Genomic DNA, 25,245 nt, shown 5'->3' on the forward strand with positions numbered 1-25,245 from the left:
CTTCACCGTCTGACTCGTTGTATGAAAATAATCAGAAACGTATAATACTTCGTTGTTTAGATACGGTGCCCGGTTATCAGATATGACGCGTGCTTTGATATCAGCGATAACAAGTTCTTTTTCCTCAAACGAATGACTTTATAAAGATCTTATATTTAACATTAATTTAAACTTTTTTTAATTGAAATTTAACATGGATATTACCCGAGATATTCATTTAGATACAAAGGTAAAATACCACTACGCATTTGCGGAGCAAGTATATTGATGGTTAATGTTAACAAAATGAACCTTCACCGCATCTTACGAGAAATTAAGCAAAAAATTATTTTAAATACATCGGATTTCTCAAGAATCCTGGGTTTAAACCTCAAGCAAGTTAGATGCAATTCGAGTTATATTCCCATCAATATATCAACAAAACTGAACATTTTCGTCAATTGTGGCAAGAGACGCAACACAGCACGGGCACCCCCTGATGTGGTGGTCACCGAAGATGAACTAAGTTGGACGGCAAGAGGCAGGTATATAAGGTCTTGCTACCGTCTCACTGGCCTCCACGTTGCAATTTACGCCGCATAATAACTATCATTCGTTGCCGATGGGATTCCCTAGTGATTTAATCGTACATGTTTCGGCAATTTCAGTTCCACTGTCGATGGTAGTTTCGGTGTCATCTGGTTTACACCCACATTCAGGATGATTTTTTTTATCAATTTATGCTATTCAACCTCGTTGGGACCTCGTTGAGTAAGAAGCAGCGACCTGATGTTTTAAATCGTTATTCTTATTTATTTCATATCTCAAAATGCCCTTATTCAATCAAATAAAGCGCTACCAACGGTCAGGGACCTACCTGGGCGTTTCTCGGCTAAGAATAGGTCCATTTTGAAGCCAATGATATAAAATTCAAGCTACTAAAGGACTGATGATGATTTACAAATCTTCAGAAAAGAATTTACGATGAAGAAGATTCCAAGCACGACGGGCTATCCCAATTCCCATATGTTGTTCAGAGTATCATGACAACAACAACAGCTTGCAGCTACTACGTCATCGCTGCATTTCGGTGGCTCGAAGTTCATTGCTATTCCAGCTTAGAAAAAACTGCATTAGTTCGCCCGCATCGGCTTCCGCAAGGTCAGAAGTCAACCTCTCAATTTCAGGCTAAAAATTTTCCAGCGTCGGCAAAAAAAATTAGAATTTATAAGGCACCTAGAAACAGAGATCAACTTTAGCACGCACCAGTCGGCAAGACATGTTAAATCATCTTAAATAGTAAATTAGTAAGGTAAATTATCATCTAATTATTAATTAGATGATTTAAAATTTAAATTCTGAGCTGCGCTTAACTATAAAAATGATCAAATCCCAGATTTATGAACAGTAAAATTTCTATGAAATGATTCTTAAACTTTCTACCATGATTCGTCAAGGTAAATAATAAGACGTACCGTATAAGATAAGACGTACGACCAATAATAAGACGTACCGTACTATAATTATAATATAATCAGCCGAAAGAGCTAAAATAAATTTTTAAGTGATAATAACTTTGAGGTCTTTGAGCGCGATTGTCTATACTGATAACAGACACAATTAATAATTATATAGATTTTCAGATGGCATAAATAAAAGAAAAAATGCATGCCGCATAAATAAAGCAGCAATGAACGGCAAACGCATTAAACCCTCCATACAACCACAGCACAACCCTCCATACAACCACAGCACAACCCTCCATACAACCACAGCACAACCCTCCATACAACCACAGTATAACCCTCCATACAACCACAGCCACATCACATAAATCAAAACAGACATCCGGCGACTGCAAGACGAGCCCTCGGGGACGAACGGAAGGAAATATCTGCAGTCGCAACCGTCAATGAAAACGCAAATCTCCTGACGAGGAGCCAGGAAAACCTGAACTTCTTGCCACTATAATTACCTTAAATGCCATACGAATTGCCCGATAACGTAGATAATTATGACAAAAAATTTAATTATGTAACTTCAATTGAAGTTAAATTATTCCAAGCGATAATGCAAAAGGTGTGCTAAACATGAGTCTCTAGCAAAGAATATATAATGGTGATCGAACTAATGTAATAAAGTAGAGAGTAATGCGAATGAAACGCGCATTTAAAGCAGTCCAGTGCAACACGCGTTCGCAGATGGATTGTACCATCAATTTAAGGTTTTAGTCTATTTGAGCAACGTGAATGCTAATTCTGAATATCATTTTCGTATTTTAAATTAAGGTAAGTGGCGCACGTGCAGAACTCAGTTTAATGCAGCCCTATTTTTGATACAACGAACCTGCACGAGTCAAGTATCATCTTCGAAAAATGTTTAAATAAGATAACCAAAGCATAATGTTAATGCACTTCACGCATTACTGGCCGCAATTGCAGCGCACACTGCAGCTCCTCTTAACATGCCGCCAAGCTACGTGGTCGCGACGCCCGACGCGCTGTTTACGAGTCAACGAACCACGTGGCTGTGACGAGCAGAGGAAGCCTAATTCTATGATGTGAACCTTGCCGCGTCCATAGACTCGAACCTGCATCGTTTGCAACAACGACACGCTTCCTGTGACAAGCCAGGTGCTGCAGGAATATTAAACGGAGAATTTTAGCTATACAATTACGGGCGACAGTATGAAAGATTGAAAAAAATATATCTCAGTACTCACTGCAGTGAGTGACAAGAGTGCATTTTCTCGTCGACGAAAACATGAAGAAGTCACGGACGGACAGACAGACGGACGGACAGACGGACATGGCGAGCACAATAGTGCATTTTTTCATAAATGAGAAAATGTGCTACAAAAACACGGATTTCAATCGCTCTTCAACGATAAATCGATGCTTCATGGTCGTAGATTTGGTTCCGAATGACTTTTATTCGTTGTAGGTAATAAATTCTTCAAAGTGCAATATAATTCGTTTCATATGTGAGCGGCTGATTATATTTTTTGCCGAAGTTCGAGTGTCCACAAGATGACATGGTTTCTACGGAAGCAGCACCACAAACATTAGACGCAATTTTGAGCCGTAAACACTTCGCGTCGTGACTTCTGTGTTTCTGCCAATTAGGCCAAGACAAATGAACATTGTAGCATCATGGAAAACGACGCATACATTAGTCGATTGTTAGCTGTGCAAATAACGGACATTGGCCGAAAAATTCAAACCGCTACAAAAATGAGTATGAAATATTGGGCGAAATAGTCCGATAATTAAAACATTAGCTGCAGAACTGTTGTTAGACGCAAGAAATAACATACATTAGTCGATTGTTAGCTGTGCAAATAACGGACATTGCCGAAAGCTTCAAACCGCTACAAAAATGAGTACGAAATATTGGGCGATATAGTCCGATAATTAAAACATTAGCGGCAGAACTGTTGTTAGACGCAAGAAATAAATTGGAAACTTTTATGAATAAGGTTCTGAAAAGTATTGCAAATTGACCGATTTATAAATAATTTTAGATAAAATTAATTTTGATGAATTTCGAGGTAAATTGTCGTGGATAAATTATGTTTGTAAATATTTTTATCTTCAGTCTGTAGAAGAATAAAGCTTAGAAAACAATGAAATAATCCTAGTGAAAAACACCATTCATCTAATTGTATCAGTCGCGGTACGAGAATTTGCTTACAACTAATTCTCATGGACCACTAAAACACTGGAAAAACCCATCAATTGTTTAAAATGTAGAATTTTTAACTTAAATCAAAAAGAAGTTAACATGCACACCCGACACACCATAGAATAGGGCACTCATGGCTTCCACTCTCATTCTTGGTGGTTGGGTCACATACGCCATGTTCTTCATGCTGCTGCTTCATACGTAGCACAAATCCCTCCATTTCTTCGCTCCTGTCAGAAGCACCAAGAGACGAAGGGCTAATGGGTGGAGGTGACATGATAGCGCTGTAGGCAACGCTTCTACAAGTGCCTGTCTTCGTGGGTACATCCGCGCCCAGGAAAGAGCGAGTTGATGTCAGCGGAAAGTTTGAGGGAAGTTTGCAGTCACAGGGGAAACGAGTTGACTTAGCCATCTTGAGCGAGTTAAACTCACCGCTCAAGAGATTATTAAACAGAGATAATTCTTATGGCGTACACGTAAAACTTTTGATTTTCCAGTAAGTGATTGTACACAGAGAAGCACAAGAAAACACTGCAACTGCGTCACTAGAAAGAATGGATTTTAACAACTTTTGCTGCTTCTTTTATGTATGCAACTGACATTTTACACCTTGACTTCAGTATCATAAAGTCAACACTGTATTAAAGAAAAAAAAACATATAAGAGAAAAATATTATTACATAAATTACGAGAAAGTCACATTTAGACCTACAGCAAAACTTTGAACTGTGCGTTAATGCTATGAAAATGGAATTTAAAGATTAATGTAATCCTTCTATGCACTGTCTTGAATATGATCTAAATTATCCTTCGAAATTCATACAGTTCCATACCTTATACAAGCCTAAACTCAACAGCTCATCCAGAAATTTGAAGTACGTACTATTATTTGTAAAAAATCACTAAAATGAATACGAGCTTATAAAGTTTATTTCGCTCTGAAGAAATCTCCCGTAAGCAACTAGCATTAAAAAACATGCCAGCATGAGCAATATCTTTATGATGGTTGGAGCTAAGTCAATCAATGTTGAAAATAGCAGCCAAGAACAAATGCAGTGAAGTCTTTTAAAAGAAGTTTACTTAATAGAAAATAGTTCTGGAGCAATTAGAATGTAAGAATTATATAGTAAGAATATAGTTTCCAAGACAATAGCTAGGATCCTCTTATACTGTGGGTCTGATTGTATGGAAAGAAGGTGGGAACACTAACAGCAATGATACTCCAGTCTTCACGGCATAGATGTTGAGACCTTAAAGAGAAATTTGAAACCAAGTTTCTCAAAAATTTTGCGTTTTCCAGATTATTCCTCACAAGAGATAATTTCCATTACATAGAGGAGCAATAAATTTGGAATCAAACTAGGAATGGCAACATGATCATATAGAATAGTAAACCCTAATTTATTACGAAGAATCAATGACTAGAATGACAACCATACATGGTATGTGTGTTCTAAGGCTTCCTACTGCAAGTCAAAGGATGGAATCAGAGCTCTCTACTGACATCTTAACATGCTTTCACACGTTAAAATGTCATCAGGTGATGGAAACTTCGGAATGGTTTAAAATAAATAACTGGTTTTCTTCCCGATGGAAGACTTCTGAATTAGGTACCTACCTATGTACTGTTCAATTACAAAGCTTCATGAAATTTTGATGTGTCATTGGGAGCTGAAGACACGATGAAAAATATATTTACAATTAGTTACCAGTATATGTATTCACTGAGAAACAGCAGATGACTTTTATTTGCCATGGAGTTGCCATGGAGGTTTAAAGTTTTGCAGGTCAGTATAAAGCAGTGAAAATGCAGCTTCATTAACAACAAGATAGTACCGTTAATTCACTTATATTAAATAACAGTTACAATGAAGAGCTGAAAATTTTACTGATATATGTGGCATGCTCATCATGTTAACTATAATGCAGAGAGAAATATACAGGTAAAACTGAGTAGGAGAAGGTGGTGGCCAGTATTTGCCATTTTCTGTTAAATCATTTCTTTTCCTACTGTAAAAATGAGTTTTTTTAATTTTTCAATACCGTCAAACGAGGTTATAAGGGACAGATTTGAGCATTTTTTGTTAATAACTTCTTACCATGAAACATTTCATAAAGAAGTTTGGGCTCATTTTAAAGGCCTTTGCAAGGGCTATTATATGGCGTCACCAAAAAATTTTTATTTGCTATTCCTAAGATGCCAGACGCAAAATAAAAGCATCCCTAATTCTCCCTGGGATTTGGGTAATTGGGGACACTTGGAATAAAACTTAATTTTAAAGCATTTGAAGCATGTAGAGTGTACTCATCCATTACTAAGAGTACTCTGAAGTTCTCTTCTTCCTTTGTTGTTGTTGTTGTTGAGGTGCCTGTGTCTCACTTTTACAAGAGACCCCCACATCTACCTTTGTAGATGATGCAGATGTAAAATAAATCACGTTTTCTGTGATTTTTACTTGTTTTTTTTTATTGATATGATATTACCTTATCAATACATTCCCGTATTATTGGTGTGATATTACCTTATCCATGAACATGCCATTGAGCATTTACAATGCCCTTGTCCACTACAAGCTTCATATCAGAAGCCATATAGCATTTCCTCTGTATCCAAATTACAGGATGGCTTGCAATTTCACACCAATTTAATTGGGTCAAGTGAATTCACTCCAACAAACTAAAAAAGATTTTTAAAACTTAGCTGAAACAGAAAGGAATATTTTAGTGAGAATCATCATATGTTTTGGATAAATAAATCATAGTTCATGTGTAATTGTAATTACTTTTTGTAATTACATGTAATTACTTTTTCTTCTTTGTTGCCCAGTACACAATTCTATCTATGACATTCTATGCACAATTTTGTAGTGACCAATGATCCATTAATTTTTCATCAAGTTAATTTTTTGTTGAGGGAGGTAAATGTAATCAAAATTTTTTGTTGTTAATTGATTTTTTGTTGACTGGAGCCATTGCTAATCAAGGTTCTACAGTAAATGCACTTTTTCAGGAGTGACTTATAACCCTGGGGTCCTGTCTCTTATTACCGTACCCTGTATTGCGGAAATGGCCACCATTTTTTTGGGAATGAGATACGCAAATTTTGTCATCACAATTATATGCCAACAGCTGTGTGCAACATTTATGTAAGTAAAATTTTATGATACAGCAAATCTTGTTTTTTTTTTGCTCCAGACCTTAGCAGAGGTATTTTTCCAAAATTTCCCCTTTCACACTTTTTTTTCTGCAATTTTATGAGGTAGTAAATGTAAGATTTCTTAACTTGTTTTATGCTACCAAGATAGTAAAAATGTTGAACCTTATGCCTCTATTTTTAATTTTGCAATATTTTGATTAGTTTTGCTGCTTCAACATTTCTACTGAATGACCCGACTGCAAGGTAAATGACTGTCCTGATTTATTTTGCTTGTCCCTTTTTATCTTATTTGATGGTATGGGATTATACTAATATGAATAATAACATGATTTAGATTATTAAAATATCCCATTTTTAAAAAAGATACCATTAAAATAGTGCATTCAAACATATTTTTTTATGAAAATTTGGACTCAAAAGTTGCTATACTTTAGAAGTGCACTGCTTTCAAAAATAATGTTTTGATACCTAAACAATTATATGCTAAAAATGTAAAAAATGGCACCCTAGGCTCAAATAGCTACCACCAATGACACTTAAGTCACCACTCAGCGGAAACTGCACATACTTTGCCGCTCCTCATCCAAAACTATAGAATACTGGTCAGAACTACAATTTGTTGGGTTTGATTGAAACGTAATAAACAAAAAGTTTTTGATTATATTACAAATGTGTGGTTCAGTTTTATTAAGCAAAAATATCATTTCCATGGAAAGATGCAACTTAAGTGCTGTGGCAATGTTATTGGCATTGACATATAGGTAGTAATTTTTAAGTTTATTTTTAGTGAGACAAAGATCCAGAGATAATCTGCAAAGTTTCTATTAAAAATTTATCATTCAATACTTTGGCTTTATCTCAGACTGCAGGATTGGAATTTTCATACTCTGAATTATTTTCTAAGAGAAATCTTGCAGCTTCAAAGCAACAAATTCTAGATACTGTTGGAATCTTTGGGCCTGATTGTATACTTTTATTAATAACAAAATTGAAGGTAATTTATTTATTTATCTTGGGACTCAAAAAAAGGCAGAAAAGCTCTAGCTGTAGCTCAAACAGTAGACATAGGGTTAACACACCATATTCCAACACTGTGGGTAATTCTGACACCCCTTAACTTTTTCCTTTATATTAAGCTTGGTCTTAATTCCACGCATGCGTAGATGGTTGAAATAGTGATGTCATAGCCACTCATAGGTACTATTGCACGCCAGATTTCTGCAAAAACACTAGGTCTAGCAGGAAAATGTTAAGATCCGCAGTGCAAAAGTCCAAGTCAGCTAGTGAGAACATTGAAACATGTATGAAAGTTGATAGTTGATCTTGCTTTACTAAATAGGGCTAAACTGTTTGTGTAGAAAGAATATTGTGTCTTGAGACTTTTAAATAAGTCTGTAAATATATTAGAAATCCTTTAAGCATACTTGTACTTGCTGATTTTAAGTGGTAAATAAATTAATAGATGATTGATTTAAGAGATAGTTTTAGACACATGAAAATTAATTCCAACGCAGGATGTCGGAATTACGACACACAGGGTGTCATATTCTGACACAGGGTCTCGGAATTACGATTTACGATTTTGAAGCACTGTCAGAATTAATCTCACAATATACAGCATTTAGTCACACACAGTGTCAGAATTCAGTGATTTTGTAGATTTGAATTCTTAAGGCTTTTACATACATATGGCAACAGTTTGTGATGTTTCATCATTTCTGGCACATAGTGTCGTGTTTTGAGTGTCGTTAACCAATCAGAACTCGAGTTGCCCATACGATGATCTATTTATAGCCATTTATTTCTTGCTACGTCCTTAAGGTGTCAGAATATGGTGTGCTTACCCTACTCATTGCTTGCATGGAACATATCTACCTTTTGAAATGCAACTACAGCTTGGTAAGGTTATATTTAAAAAATTTTTCAAAAACTTCAATGAAAAAAATATATTTCTTAGTAAAAAAATTGCTTTCCAACTCTTGTAAGACCAAAATGGAAAATCAAGCATATGCCACCTTACTAAGGTGCATAGCCTAGTAGCATAAGAGAGCATTTTTTATTGCCCTTTCACAAGTTCATTCCACTGTGCAGACAGTGGATGAATATTGCAAGATCTTTGGAATTTGGGGTAACACGTGCATGCAACCTTGTAAATAAGTTTGAGGCTTGTAAATAGTTTTTCATTACTCAGTGTAAATGGCTTTTCATTAAAAATTACCCAGCAACGCATATTGAAAATGGTTGGCGACGCTTTGGGCTTAAAAACCCATATATTGGCGACGCTGCTTCCACCTTCTGCACCCTGGAGTTCATTTATGAGTTCTATGAGTAGACTAGTAAGTATCTTGGATACCACTCATACCAGGCATTATCATACATAAGAAACTGATTTAAAATTGATAAAGTATTCATGATAACTTAAAATGAACTAATTTTGAAAAATCTCTGGTTTACCACTATGCTGACCCTTGAGTTGTACAAGTGTCTTTGCAAGAGCCACAAGTGTAAAACTGGGCAGAAGCCAATTCATGCCAGTGCCACCTGTGAATTGGCTGTTGTTGGCAAAAAGCCCATAAATCAGCAGAATGCCTGTGAATCTTAAAATTTTGCATGTTCTTATGTTTTTAGCGCATTTTCTCATTTATGGAAAGAATGCACTGGTATTGTGCTTGCCATGTCCGTCTGTCTGTCTGTCCGTCTGTCTGTGACCTCAAGTTTTCGTCAACGAGAAAATGCGCTCTCTGTTACTTACTGCAGTGAGTACTGACTACTGAGTTTTATTTTTTCAATTTTTTTCCAGTAAAAAATAATTGAAACTATATGTATTTATTTATGCCAGCAATTTTTCCAAAAATGACCTGTAAGGCTGTAACAAGATATTTTTAACCTACAATTCTAAGAAACTCCTGTCCAATATTCCAAAATCCAAATAGAGAGAGAGGTATTGATAATTTCACCCAGTCCAATATCCCTTTTCTTGATTTCTTCAATAAATACCTATTCAATATAAATTTTCATTTTTGCCTAGAAATTTCAAAAATCACCCATAAAAGTTAAAACAAAATTAAACAACAATTTTCACTGACAATTTTTGGAAAATTTTGTCAAATAGGCTAGTCTCAATTGCAACAACAATGAGCCATTAGCCTTAGGAGTTAGGTAAGGTCTGAACTAGGTAGGGATTAGGGAATGACCAACTTCAAACAGGATAGGCCTAATTAGATTAAAATTTATAATGTTTTCTTATTGTTACTTGCATTTTTATTAGATATTTTTTCAGGTAAAATACCTACAATCCACTGTGCAGAGAGTGAACGAAGATTTAAAGACCTACGGCGATGCATTATCGGCAAAATTTTCGCCTTCAGAAGATCTTGCCGACACATTTAGATTGAAATTCTTGCATTTAATATATTACTTGGTAAGGTTATATTTGGTAAAATTTTTCGAAAACTTAAATAAAAAAAATATATTTCTTAGTAAAAAAATTGCTTTCCAACTCTTGTAAGACCTAAATGGAAAATCAAGCATATGCCACCTTACTAAGGTGCATAGCCTAGTAGCAAAAGAGAGCATTTTTTATTGCCCTTTCACAAGTTCATTCCACTGTGCAGACAGTGGATGAATATTGCAAGATCTTTGGCGATGCTTCAGTAGCAAAATTTACACCTTCAGAAGATCTTGCCGACACATTTAGATTGTAATTCTTGCATTTCATATATTTGTCAGTCTTCAGCAAACTATCTAGAAAAAAAGTAAGGTTTCCAGTATGCTGGATGGATCAGGATGCAGTCAAGCTTGTCCGGAAATCGGTTGAGATGAGTTCCCTCCAAAAAAATGTAAACAAAATGTAGTTGCGGTCACATTAGAGCAGTCACACTGCATCATCACATGTTCAGTTGACACTTGCTGTACAATCGGACTGTTTTTAGGGTAAAATTAGTTATTTGGGGTAACACGCGTGCATGCAACCTTGTAAATAAGTTTGTCGGGCTTGTAAATAGTTTTTCATTACCTACCTACTCAGTGTAAATGGCTTTTCATTAAAAATTACCCGGCGATGCATCTTGAAAATGGTTGGCGACGCTTTGGGCTTAAAAACCCATATATTGGCGACGCTGCATCCACCCTCCGCACCCTGGGGCCTAATTAGATTAAAATTTATAATGTTTTCTTATTGTTACTTGCATTTTTATTAGATACTTTTTCAGTCTTCAGATAATATACCTACAATAGCAGATAGGTACTAAGGTATGTATAAACTTTTATGAAAATATTGGAAAATAAAAAATTTAGGGGTCATGCTCAGCAGCTTGTGAGCTTACAAATTTACAATCAGGCTCAGCAGGAGCAGCAGCCAGCTCATGGACAATTTTACCTGTGGATGCGACTCATAGCTCGTTTTCAAGTTAAACGATCTACCTAATTCACGAGCAATTTTCCAAAAATTCTTCCCAATACTTTAAATTAATGTACGACAAACTTATCGCTAGTCATTATGTGGTCAAGAATATGGGAAATATACGCTAATTCCATATGGCAACAGCTGATGAGGCCCAAATCAGTGAAGTTGACCCCCCCCGATACCGATAACAACACCTGGCAACCATAGTATGATTGCCACTCTTTCCTTTCGTCTGTAGTTCCGGAAAAAAAAACAATAGTCAACTGGATGTAGGCTGTTTTTCAATTTGTGGAACTGCTATACAAAATTGACTTGAGTAACTGTAAGATTTACTTTATTTACGGATCAACGTTATTCATCGACTCCATATACAGCAGGTAAATAAAAAATTATAAAATTCCAGAAAAATGTTGCCTTCTTACATACTGAATAATTTTTGGCTACCAAAAACATTCCTAAACCAATAAATATATCTAAAAAAAATTCCACGTTTAGTGCAAATATGTTTGAACATTTTGCACCTGATAAACCCTCCGAGTATATTATGAGTCGATAAAGTTATTAATGTACCTCAGTACCAGATAATTTTTTTTTTATGAATAATCGTAAAGTTATCCTATTATCATCGGTTTACATTTACTTCTGCACAATTTATTTCGTCTACACTCGTGAAAATAACTTTAAGTAGGGTGTATATTTAGGATGTATTGAATAATAATTCATGAATACGACGTAGATATTTCTCGTTCATTAGTTGTTTGAGATTCTTTACTTCGTTTTGTCAAACCTGTTTTTATCTATATATATTCATAAAATGAAATGTTGCACAGGTTTCACATTGGAACAACAGAATAATTTAATTTATTGAGCCAGACCTCTGCAGTATTGTGGTGGCCACCAACAGCTTAGAGATGTGTCGGTAAAATAATCTGACGAGATGGCATTTCTCTTCAGCCTAAAAAAAATTAAGCTGATATTTTATTCGAATGAAAATTGATTGCAACTAAGTGAAATTCAAACTTGAATCTTTATAATTATTAATTAGATGAACATTGCAAATATAATATTTTAAAATCTGCCATAAGCATTCGAATTAACTGTAAATCCCAGTTACAGTTAATTACCCAGGCGCTGCATGAAGGTCGGAAGGCATTTTCTTTAGCATTTTTTTCCCTCTCGTGATCGGTGGAGCATAATGCTGAATACAAACATATTGTATCAAACTCAAAATTTTCGCTGTATCAAATATTACTATTTACTTATTATTTCGGAGGAGAGATTTAATTTCAGTTTTTGGTAATTACCAGATTGCCCCAGTTCATAAATTACCAAGCCAATCGAAAGTAATCGATGCAAGGTTGTAAAATTATAGTGGAAATGGTAGTGAATGCTATTTGCATATTCCCAATCTTATGTGTGAAAAATGTACCTTCAGTCTTGAATATACAACCTCATATTCAAAACATAGAAGATAAATAAGTTAATTTTTCTCTTACATCGACATTTTTTTGGAATGGAGATTATTTTTTTAGCGTAGTTTACTATGAGATGATAATTTTTTGTGAAGGAAAGAAAATTCTACGGACGAAATCTCCATAGTTCAAGCCGCGCACGGATTATGAAGGGTTCACGCCTTAAAATAAGTCTGAATATCTAAGCACTTTTGAAGATGACGGCAATGTTTTTTTGTGTATGATATCATGTATTGCTGTCTCGTGAAGATTATTTACGTGTCATTTGGTTTGTTGTTGCTTCAATGTCGTCGCCAATAGCTGCTGAATGTATGTGGAAATGAATTGTAGGTACAAAACTATAAATATCCTCTTGCTTGATGCAATATTAGTCGATAATTTAATGTCCTACACAGCTATTTTTTCTTTATTAGTCTATTATTATTAACTATTTTCCTGGTCTGAAAAATAAAATAAAGAACGCACAATGAATTCTTTATTGAATTATTTGAAATTTTCAGAGTATTTCGAACGTTTCTATCGCCTATATATGTGGGCGATAGAAACGCCACATATATATAGAAACGCCTCATAGAAACGCCTTCTATATATCGCCTTGAATAAACCCTCAGGCGGTATGAAAGTCACTGGGCACATTAACAATTACTTTTGCAAAAACACGAGCGACTTTTTCAACAGGATGAGGTTTGCAATGGCTTAAGAACATTACGTTAAATTATAGGAACTGTCAAGCTGCAACCAAAAATTTAGCCATCAGTTTCAATAGGGACGAAACAGAAATCAGACCTGCATGAGACGAAGTGGGCAGTTAAAGATGGACACTAAAAGCGAATAGCTCACAATTACCGGACCGTAATGATAACTGCGACGGCCGCTGCATTGCTAGCTACCAAAACTCTGAAGGCAGGCTATTGGTTGAAGACATTGGCTTCCCTCGAGTAGAATAGTAGAAATTAGGAGTGAACTATCGGCCACCGAGTCCCATCCTTTGATAAATTCGATTATTTCGTCGGGGGAGTATTACATTCTTCGTTGCCGGCAACAGCGAGGAGATGTCCGCGTTGTTTGCAACATGGTCTCCATGCAAATAATTTCTTGTCCCTTGAATTATTTGCAAATTTTTATGCCATAAATGTCATGAACTGAGAAAATATTCTACCTTGAAGGTGCATCTACACCGCAGCGTGCGTATAGCTCTCGCACCCATGGACCCGCGAACTTACTTGCACCTTTTACGATATGAAAATCCTTAAATTTGAATCGTTTTGCCTAAAATCCTTTGCCACGCATATATCCTGATGTTTATTGCCAAATTACAGGATAAAACTTTTTAGTTTAAAAAAACGTTTAATGTCACAACTATTCAACCCAAAACCTTCTCTAGGATTCTCTGTTCGCGGAAAACAGATTGATCAGAACAAATGAATCAACAATTAATTAAAAACGTATCAAATAATTGGTGATAATAGGTCACTTTATAATGAAATAAGCGTAAATATATTAACTTTCCACTCCTCATTCTGTTGTCGCTGCCGAGTAGCCGAAAGCGTCGATGTTAGACGTAGAACCTTTTCTGTCGCAGAGTCGCCCCCGTTATCGAGGAACAACTTTAACCATATCATAGCCCTTATAAATACTTCACTCACAGTATAAGTACATAATTTTACCGACATATTTCAAAATTAAGAATTTTTCTAAATTTAAGCTAACTATTTGCATCGGCTCAATTTCACATGAATGGCCCAAATACAAATACGAGATGCAGCAGAAATGTGCGCATATGATGGAATTTGAGTGCTTAATATAATTAGCTGCACAGGATAGCGTCATCTATTGACAGGCTATGCGATGCTGGAAGCAACTAGATGCAGAAATCGGAATGTACTAATCAACAGAACAAACTGACTAAAAATAAACAATGGAAACAGCCCACGAATGAGTACGTGACAAAAATTGACATGGGCCTAACTTTCTTAAGAAATTTGAAGATAACTTAAAAGGATTTTTTAACACGTGTTCAACGTATGCCAATCAAATGCCAACCAAATTTTGCACAGGTCTTTGAGCTGTTTCTTCATCGATGTCGACCGACTGCCTGTAAGGCTGAAAAGATTGTAATTCATTTTCATGAACTTGTTTTTCAAGAGAGTCTTTAGCCGGAGGCTGAATAAGCATCCGATATTTAACCACTTGTCGGCATCAGTAGCGTTTAAATAGCCGTTGACCGTGTGATGGACCTTTCGAACTCTGCAGTGCAATGATTCCAACCCAGGTTCTTGACAGGAAAAACCTCCCGCGACTTCATTGTCGGTCAACCAGATTCGAATGCAGTTTAGTCTGTACTATTTCAGCAAGATAAAAAACAGAAGAACAGCGGTTGCCATCAATAATATGTCATCATAAGTTTTTAACTCACCCTATAAGTGCTGGTTATTTCGGGCATATAACAAACATTTCGCACACAGTTTCCTATGACTTGACCGCTACTGCAAAATACTAGCATCAATAGTTCAAAGAGGAAGAATCTTTCTAATGGTAATAAGGCTTTTTCCATAAGCGAATACAGTTTATTTTGTAACAAAATAAAGTAAAAAATATATTAATTTAGAACAAAATAAATCAATGCCTCATCGTCGTCGATAAACACGGAAATCTTTATAAGAAAACATTTAAATTCTGATCACAACACGACGCATATACTCCATAGTAAAATCATCCACATTGGACATATCGTAATTATAAAAAATAATAATTCAGTCGCATGTAAATATCTCGCATTATGAGAGTTTGCAGAAATGGCACCGCATAAATTGCAGAAAAATAGGCCCGCTTATTTCTTATATAATTCCTGTAAAAAAGTAAATAAGGCTTTCAAGTGCAGAGATTTTCTATTGCGATGCAGAAGAGGCAAGGGTGTAGCTTTGTTCAGCTAATTACCGTGTCTTGTTAACACGACGCGCCTGCTTCTCTAAAGAACGCTTTTCACGAGTGCCGGTCAAGGCACGCTGCACTTATTTGGAAGAACCAGCGACGAGTTTGTTTATTCTTCTTGTTCAGAAGCTGTTTGCGCAAAAAGTTTGCATTAAAACTGTTATGAATTTAAGAAACTATAAATTGTGTACGTTTAAAATTTATTCAACCCCAGCAGTTACAATTCTCAATTCGCTTGAGTTGCGTTCCGGCACGACTCACGAGTTCAGAACATCACTGATTTTTAATTCAATAAAAAATTTGGTGCGAGTATTTGCGGACTTATATTATTATTCAGATTCAAGAGAGATAAAGTGGGACGAATTCAGTTAGAGTATAAAATACTTTGCTAACAACATAGACTATGCGTAATTTTGAAACAGGTTTTTCTTTGTGTGGCAGCAATTGCTTGCGAAAAAAAATTCAGCCAAGTACGTATACAGAAGTTTTCACATTGGTGTGATCAACGTAAACAGAATTTTTCATAAACTATAAGCAAAACCTAAATCATGGCATATTTTTCTGAATAAATCACAAATAAAGTTGTAAAAATTCATCACAAAATTTCTTTAATGAAGCTTCAATAACGCGTGGAAGACATAATTCACTTGACTCTATGTTCGAATAACATTCTACTAAGACTGTACATCCCTTAGTCCACACACTTCGGGAGCAACGTCCTAGCCAAAGCTAGCAGGCAATCCTTCTCTTGAGGTAACATGCGCTTGGCAAGTCTTCAGCCAGTCTTAAAACAAGACACGGTAATTACTAAAGGGTTCCCTGCGAGAAATACTACCCAGATAACCCCAAACAATAACCATGCCTGCATTTATGAAGAAAGGCCCCTACATGGCGGACGCTGAACCCTGTCGGAGAACTGACTATAGCTGGCCGCAAGAATTTAAGCAAATTACTTCGTGTAGGCAAAAATACGTCTTTATTATTTAAGAATGTTATTTCTACGTGAATTATTTGATGATTAATCTGGCAAGGTACAATTTGGCGTTCTGATCCTGCTTACCTTTAGAAGCTTAACTTACCTATACTATTGATTTAGCAGCATAACAACGCATTAAATTGACTTTGGTATTTAGTGCTTCTTCTTCTCGTAAAATAAAAAAATTTATTAATTCAATCACCCTTGAAATGTTCGACAGAAGTTTCATTTATGCGCGGTGGATACGTCTTCAATATTTAGTATTTTTCTCTCCATAAATGTAATGGATAAGTTATAGGTAGATGTTTAACCGAAAACACATTCAACAACTAATTATATTGTAATCCAAGGGATGAACAATTACAAATTGAATACCTGAATCAATCGCTGATCTACCCATAATTTGCCTCGAATTCATTATTGTACACTCACATTTCCTCGCTTATATGTAAATCAAACGGCCAGCGAACAATGTCCAAAGAATTGCGCAATGATATAATCGTAGATTGTATCGTGGATCATAGCACTTGCTGCGGTCATAATTTCAGTCGAATTTAATGATTAAACCTGAATTATGTTCAGATACAGTGACCTTAATGATGCTCACACAAACAGCACTGCTGGTTTAAAATATAAATTTTTAATTCTGGCTTTTAAATTGCGTTACTCATTATTGCGAGAAAGTAATCTTAACCTTCAGAGATCGTGTAATTCAGTTACGATTTAGTATTTAGACTTCCAATGATTTTTTTTCGCTCAATTTCCAGGATTTACCAAAGCATGCGATGCTCCAGGCAGATAATTTATTTTAGGAGGTAGTCTGGAGTTTCGTGGTAGTTCGTAGGATGATATTTAGCGACTGTCTCATACCCTTATAACTCAAACTCACCCCCAAGAACCTTTTATTCTGAAGCAAAACGGTTAACGAAAAGCCATATGAAAAGAATTTAATTAAATAGTAAATTTAATTCGAGCAATGATACACGGTATCTTAGTCTTTATTTCCTAATTTGCTCCACTTATTTTCTTAATATTTATTATGAAATCTTTCTCATTTTCAATTGAATGTCAAGAATTTATTTTGGTTACAGCCCAAAAAAAAACGAACTCCGACGAGGCGTGAATTTCGCGAAACACGTGCGTCTGCTCGCTCCGTCCTCGCAGTTCCAAAAAGCCTCCAAGAACAAAGTTGATGGCGTTAAACGAAAGAAAAAAGTTCGTTAACGCATAAAACGGATATAAACGCGAGGCAACATCGAACTTCGGCGAAAGCCATGCAACCATAAAAATTTAAAAGTTATTCTTGACTTGTGAAAAATACGACCATAAGAATAAAACGCGTCCTGGAGGATTGCTTATATTGTGAACACAAAATAACAGTCTTGGCTGTTAAAAGAAGGGAAGATACGACGCGAATTTATATTTTAGATATATCCTTTCCTAGATGCATTTATTAGTTTGCACATATTGCTTGCTTGCACATATTACTCACAGTTCCTGTTCGATGATACATTTATTGACTTGCATGTATGGTAATCGTAATCTCAGTCCCTAATTATACAGAATGAGCAAACATCATAGTTATGTATGCATGCAGCTATAAAAAACGTATGAAACAGATGCAAATAATTAGGGGAAGCCTCGCAGTTAGCATGTCAAATAGAGAATATAAATAACTATAGTAGCAGAAAAAAGTATGCCACCAGAAGTGCCTGTCAGGTGAACGGATTAACTCGTTACAAAGATAATCTCCAAACGGTAATTTGAAATTACCCACCCAGCCTTCAATAATAGACAGAGCTTGGAGAATCTTATATCACTCATTAGGTACCGTTGCCGTCTATTGTCGTCGAGTTGATTTACAATTATTTTGACAAAGCATATCTAATAATTAGTTAAAAAAGTTAATTAGAATTGAATGCTGTAGACAGAAAGAACGTGAACCATGTTTTAGTAATTAAATGCTCTTTAGCTTACTAAGAACGTCTAAAAAAAGGTTCTTGACCTTTTTTCGCTGAAAAAAGGTTCTTGAAAAAAAAACGATGACCCTTTTTTCAAGACCACTTGTTGGCTGCTAAAGACTGAACGTGCGTGAGTTGTTGCAGCTCTGCGGCTTCACCAGCCTGGGGCCACACCGGCAATTATTACAGCTACGATTTCGTCGTAACTCCGTCAGCTAATTGGGGTCACTTTTCAACTTAAACCCACTAATCGTATGGGCGAAAAATCGGCCGCTACGTGTACGTGTACTTATGTCGCTACATGTACATAAACAAGTGTTGATAACACAGCCCAGAGGCTCCATCGAATGTGAAGACATTCTCCGAGATTTTACAACACAAAAGTAAAATTATTTAATGTTGTTTAAGCGAAATTGTGTTTGTGCTATATCCATATCACAAATGGTTCATCACAAAAACAATGCAGGAAACTTGCTATCCGTAAAAAGGTACAAAAAAACTCACTAAAACAATTTTTTTTAAAGTGAAACCATCAATACATCAGTATACATTTCCCCTCGTGTCCTCACAAGAATAATTAATCGGTGAATCGCGACTAGACCTCCTCTGACCTAATTCCTGAACCCTTCGTTAAAACCGAACGAAAAGAAAAATTTTATTGAACTCGTGAAAAAAACAGTGGTCAGAAAGTAGTGGGTCAACCTCGCCCAATTTCTATGGTTATTAACTGCTTGTGAAATCCAGCAAGCAGCAATATAGTCTCTGCAACCACGAAAAACGTAGGTTGAAATATCACGCTGTTTATCCGAATTAGAGTTTTTTGTTACAGTCACTCATTAGAACTGGTAAGCACAACTGTGCATGGATCGTATATTGTGTCGGCGCTGCATTTAACCGTCGATTTGTGAGCGTAAGTAGCAGGCTCACGAGGGTCTAACCTGTCTCACCTCAGCGTCTCACCTCGCATTCCCAGGATTGAAGACACATTCATGAGCCAAAATGAAGACCCATGAGTTTTGAAATGAGTTTTGTAACCCGGCAATTAGGGAGACTTTGAGTCAGGGAAAAATTCACGATTTATGAGTCAGAGTAAGAATTTATGAGTCAGAGTAAGAGTTTATGAGTCAGTGTAAGAGCTTATGAGTTAGTGCAAGAGTTTATGAGTGAGAGTAAGAGTTTATGAGTCAGAGTAAGAGTCTATGAGTCAGTGCAAGAGCTTATGAGTCAGTATAAGAGTTTATGAGTCGGAGTTAAGAGTTTATGAGTCGGAGTAAGAGTTCATGAGTCAGTGTAGGAGCTTATGAGTCAGTGTAAGAGTTTATGAGTCGGAGTAAGAGTTTATGAGTCAGATGAAAGATATTTAGCAAGTGTGTGGTGGAACAACACCTTTCGATGATAAGGTTCATAAAAATGTGAATTATTTGAAATATTCAGGAACGATTGCATATGGGTTAATGAATAAATTGAACTATTCCTCAGACGATTCAAAATATTACGAGTTAAAGGAGAATATGCAATAGTAGATCCGTGAAGGGAAACAGTTTCTGTAGTTAATGAGATAGTTCCCTTGATGTAAGCTAGCGGCACGCTGTTGAATTGAGATAAGCAATTTTCTAAACATCCGGCATGCCTGAGTTCAGATTTATGAACGAATTTAGATTAAAACTATTAAAACGCAATAACGTCCGAACCAATGCTATTGAACTCATTGTGGGAGCGTGCAGGCATAATTTTATAACAAACCAATCGTTCACCGAGACGCATTTCAATACGCCTTCGCTAAATGATATTCAAGGGAAGCAGATATTTTTTGAAAATTTATACAATATCTGCGCGTGGTTCCGGGGCTTAATTGACATTTTGCTTTGCAGGATAATGCCACCAATTATTTAGTTCAATGGCAATTCAGATCATGATTAGCTAGAAAATTAAATAAAATGAAGTTCAACAAAAATTCAAACCATGGTTATTTAAAGAACATGTTAAAACTATAGATTAGATTAAAATTTGATCAGAGGTACTTGGTACTGAAACATTGTAATGAAAAGTTGCTATATATGCGCTCATAGTTCAGAGTTTTCGAGTATCGTTAGACAAATCAATTCCAAATATTTTATTGAGAATGATAAATTTTTCGCTGAAACTATGTACTACGCGTACTTCAGCAAATATTCACACCACTTAAATGAGAGTTTCGATCGTAATTTACAGCGTAGCAAGAAAGCTTTTTGCGCACAACCTGGCTATAACATTTGCAGCACACAGCCCACCATAATTGTGGGTCTGGGGCATATTAGTCGCAAACTTGTTCTTCCGCAATATTTTTGGGACCACACGAAGAGAGGAAAATCTTACAAAAAACTTCACAAATTAACAAGTTTGATTCTGGACCGTTGAAAGCAAAAGGAACAGAAATGTTAACATTTTTTGGTGGCGAGTAAGTTCCGCCAGACTTGCAGATTTTTTCTTTTTTGTACTGTAATCTCTGTACTGGGATCGCTGGTCGAAGCATCGGATAAAGACGGAAATTTTCAGCAAACACCAATTGTGTTTCTGACGAAAATTGGTTTCTGACGAAACCAATTTTCGGACAACTCGAAACATGAATTGCCATAAACAGCTCCTTAATATTGTTGTATTTGTGTTTATGATATCGATTAAAATTAATCTTAGTAATCTGAAAAATTGAGATATGTTATCTATGTTGCTGACTTCAAAATACTTATTAACATTTTTGATTTCATAATTCAAAGATCGTCTTCAAGTAATAAACTTTAAATTATCTGCTTCAAACAGTTGAACATATCGGATGTCTATATTAATCGATTGAGTATTCCATGATAAACAAAATAATTGTTTATCAAAAAAGCATAATTTAAAATTTTCAAACACAATCAAGCTGCCAACTCGCCGACGATCGAGCATGGGGCGATAGTACGTGGCGCTTGAACCTACCGAGCGTCACACTCATAAAAACAAGATGGTCAGAACAACTTTCATGAGGAAAAAAATAGCGGGGCCGGCTATCAAGACCTGATCCATCACACGCTTACTTTGCATGGGTGGTGGGTGGGCGGAGTAAATCCTTTATTTATGTGGCAAAACCACCAGCTTCGTACATTAGAAGTATCTTAAGAAAATAATGAGAGTTCTTGTCATGCTTACATGCACGATTTTACCTTTGATTTAAAGCAACGCAGCTGCTAGAAGTTTCCCAGTAGAACTTGTCCAGTTCTTTCTTGATCTGTTTTCTAATCAATTGGTTGTGGACTGTGTTACACGCTTGCAGAATTATTCATTTGTCAATCCAAGAGAAAAAAATGAATTATACGGGGTTACTGATAATGAAAAGTGTGATTCAGGTGGTTCGGGGGGAGGTAATGCGATGTTGCAAGTGATTACCGGTTGGTCGGTAAAGCAACCTGGATTTTCTATTGTAAAAAATCTAAAATTTGAATGACAAATCGAAATTAAGGATTTGAGAAACAAATTTCATTTGTGCGCCATTCACCGACTTTGTTGAAGGGATTAAGCAGAAAGTTTTGCATTTCTTCGTGCATTGCAGATTAAAAATTCATAATGAGCCCAGAGAGTAAATGATCAGATAATATAATGAATTTTAGAGGTAACAATGAAATCCTTTGTTCGAGCTAATGTTGCGATACACTCAACGAGAATAAATAAATAAAAAAAATGTAAACATTAAAAATTTTAAACTTTGAAAAAATTTAAAGAAATTTATTTCCGCTCAATCGCCTGCAGGTATATATATAATAGAAAAAATGGATTTAAGTCATGTATTGAATTCAATAAAAACTGTCGCATTATTCAATTGCAAACTAATTTATTTTCACATTTAATAATTATTATTCAGAATCTAAAGTTTTTACTCATTCGCCTACATCGAAGACAAAACGTTTTCCGCTCCTATTTATTATCTGCTCCTATTCAAAGCACAAAATATTTTTTTAACAAATTATGTGCGTTGTATCGTAGGCCACAGAACGGCAATTAAAACATCAATCAAGACAATCTTGTACTACGAGATACCAATCGTCATCAAGGCGAGGGGAACTCGCATGAAGAATGCATGTAATGAAGGCCGCTGCCACCTTCAGCAACTCCTAACAATGACAGGCATGCATCATCAAGAATTGTATCATAGGAATCGTTCCGTTCAACACATGGCAAAAACAAACTATTTGTGCTGAACTCATTTTAATTGAGATTTCATTCCGAGATAAAATTAAATATTGTAAGTCGGTTATTGCTGGCGACCGAATTTGTCAGTCCATGTACTGAGTTACAAAAAGCTTCAATAATTGAATAAGCTGATTATCAAAAATTATTTGAAATTGTCGGCTGTATCCGAAAAAACGGCAGAGACAAATTAATTTTTTAATGATTAGTCGTGACGCAAAAACTGGTAATAAATAAACTAGCTGTATACTTGTTTGATGGTACTATTCAGATAAGCATACATTCATAATTCATTTTATTGAAATTTGCCAGCGTAATTATGCATCAATATAAACACAAGAGCAATTATAACTCATATATTCTAACTTTATGTCATGCCTTTGATTCTTAAAATTAACAAGACTCGTCAATAGATATAGTCTTGCACTCTGCCGTCAAATGGAATGAGTGGCGTGGAATGTTCACAGCACGATCGAAGTACGAGTGGCAAAACATTCCTATATTGATTTTTTCCAATATTTTTCTTATTTATTGCTGTGCTAGCAAGAACTACATAAGTAACCCAGTTTTTTCTCTACGAATAAGCACAAGGAACCTTAAAGATGCAAGGGTTCACAACAATTAATGAATGAGAAGAGCCAGTTTAGAACGTGCAAGCTTGGAAAACGTCATATTGTTGACAAACATGATGCAGCGTTCGACTCTGTTATATTTGGTTGATCAGGCAACTTAGACCAAACACCAACCCTCGCCATAAATCAGGATAGGCCTTCCTATATAGTGTCTGTCACGACTGAGTGCTAAAACCGGAAACTCGATAGAGTGCTATATACAAATGTCGGATAAAGTTCAGGCTCGATGAGCCATGAGATTCGTACGATTCTAATTTTCTAGTTATACTCATAAGATTCTAATTGTCTAGTTAGATTTGAATGATTCTCATTTTCTAGTTAGGTTCGTATGACTGTAGTTTTCTAATTAGATTCGTAAGATGACAGAAAAATGCGTGAGACGAAGTGACTAACCCTTACGTTACAATAGAATATGAACAAAAAACTTTCAAATGATATACTTTGAATTGTATACGGCTTAAGAAGGAACGCCAATTCAATTAGTTTAATAAATTATGAATATTCCATTTAAATCGTCCGCTTCTCGCTTAGTTTCGACCCCGCGTTTCATTATTAATCGTGGAAACGAGTTGGTATAATAAATAAATCGTGTCAAACCCTCAATCATACCACAATAATATAGAAAATATACCAACACAAAATTATTCAAATGCAAAACCAATCATGACTTATAGAGAAAGCTTTTTATTTGTGTACTCACCGAAATCCTTTGACTTTTTCTTTGAGTTTGGCAGCCTGAGACTTGGGCGCCATGGGCTTGGTCTCCATGAAGGCGAGCATCTGGGCCAGCTGCATCTCCTCTTCGTTCATGGTGCAGGTGGTGCAGGTGGTGCAGGTGGTGCAGGTGGTGCAGGTGGTGCAGGTGGTGCAGGTGGTGTAGGGGGTGTAGGTGGTGCAGGTGGTGAGGTAGTCAAGCAACAGAGATTGCGTACTAGCGAGCGACGGAGGCTGGCACGACAGTTGTGCGGATGCGAGGCAAGATAACGTGTGATATTTTTATTTTTATGTTTTTGGGAAACGACGACTGATTATTTTTGTGTGCATGAACGAAATGAGAAGGAGCAAAGCAGTGGATATAAGTTCCATGAATAAGCCGTGAAAAAAAGGCACCCGACTGACCAAGAAAAATGTGGAAAGTTTAATGAGAGTCAAACTATGATAGATGAAATGACCAGATTAAAAATAATTTAAATGTAGGGCCTGCATTTTTAACAAAAAAAATATTTAATTTATATTGATTAGTGGTCATTCAAGCATTGATTCGAAGATCAACTGAATAACTCAAGTGAACCAATTTTAGGCTACGAAAATGCAAATAAAAATAAATATTGAACTGATAAAAAAATGAAATATTGAAAGCAACATTGATATAGAAATTGGAACAGCTGCGCTTAAATTGACAGATATGACGACAGAAGAGTAAGGAATGAGTGGCATGCCAACGACGTTGGGAAAGCACTGAAACTGTCAGGGAACAGCATGGGGTCAAACCCAACAGATGTCACAAGAAAGTTCACCTAACAAATTTAAATGTCGCTATAATAAGTGAGTAACTAAGACTGAAAACAGACTTTTAAAAACAGAAAATAGAATCTTAAAAGCAGAAAAAGAAAAAAAGATAGTGATTAATGTGATGGGTCATATACGTACATGGTGATCAGTAAACATTAAAGGAAGGTAAGGCTGGGAAGGCGCATGAATGAGTTAGACCTGAGGAGTGGCCGGCCAAAGGTCGCGTTCGCGTGAACCGAGCAATCATGTACAGCACTCAACCATCACCTGAACCTGCAGTTTGGGGCACTTGGTGAACACAAAACACCTGAGGTGTTGCCGTGTTGGGCACTTGGT

The 25,245-nt window shown here is 36.0% G+C and overlaps 1 protein-coding gene across 3 annotated transcripts in view; it reads right to left on the minus strand.

Annotated features, from left to right (window-relative positions):
* The window catches only part of LOC108678501 (NAD kinase-like), a 44,108-nt gene extending 19,870 nt beyond the window's left edge, over window positions 1–24,238 (minus strand). Inside the window, exon 1 of one of the 3 annotated variants that reach the window (XM_018166948.2) lies at window positions 24,098–24,238. In XM_018166948.2, coding sequence (XP_018022437.1) covers window positions 24,098–24,207 — 110 coding nt within the window. In that variant the 5' untranslated portion in view covers window positions 24,208–24,238. Of the gene's footprint in view, window positions 1–3,779; window positions 4,309–11,345; window positions 11,398–24,097 lie in introns of those variants that run through there. The other 2 variants (XM_047884599.1, XM_018166947.2) reach the window with 2 other exon arrangements.
* Window positions 24,239–25,245: the final 1,007 nt, after the last annotated feature.

The sequence above is a fragment of the Hyalella azteca genome, unplaced genomic scaffold, assembly GCF_000764305.2.
Source record: "Hyalella azteca isolate HAZT.00-mixed unplaced genomic scaffold, Hazt_2.0.2 contig15682, whole genome shotgun sequence".
Lineage (NCBI taxonomy): Eukaryota > Metazoa > Arthropoda > Malacostraca > Amphipoda > Hyalellidae > Hyalella > Hyalella azteca.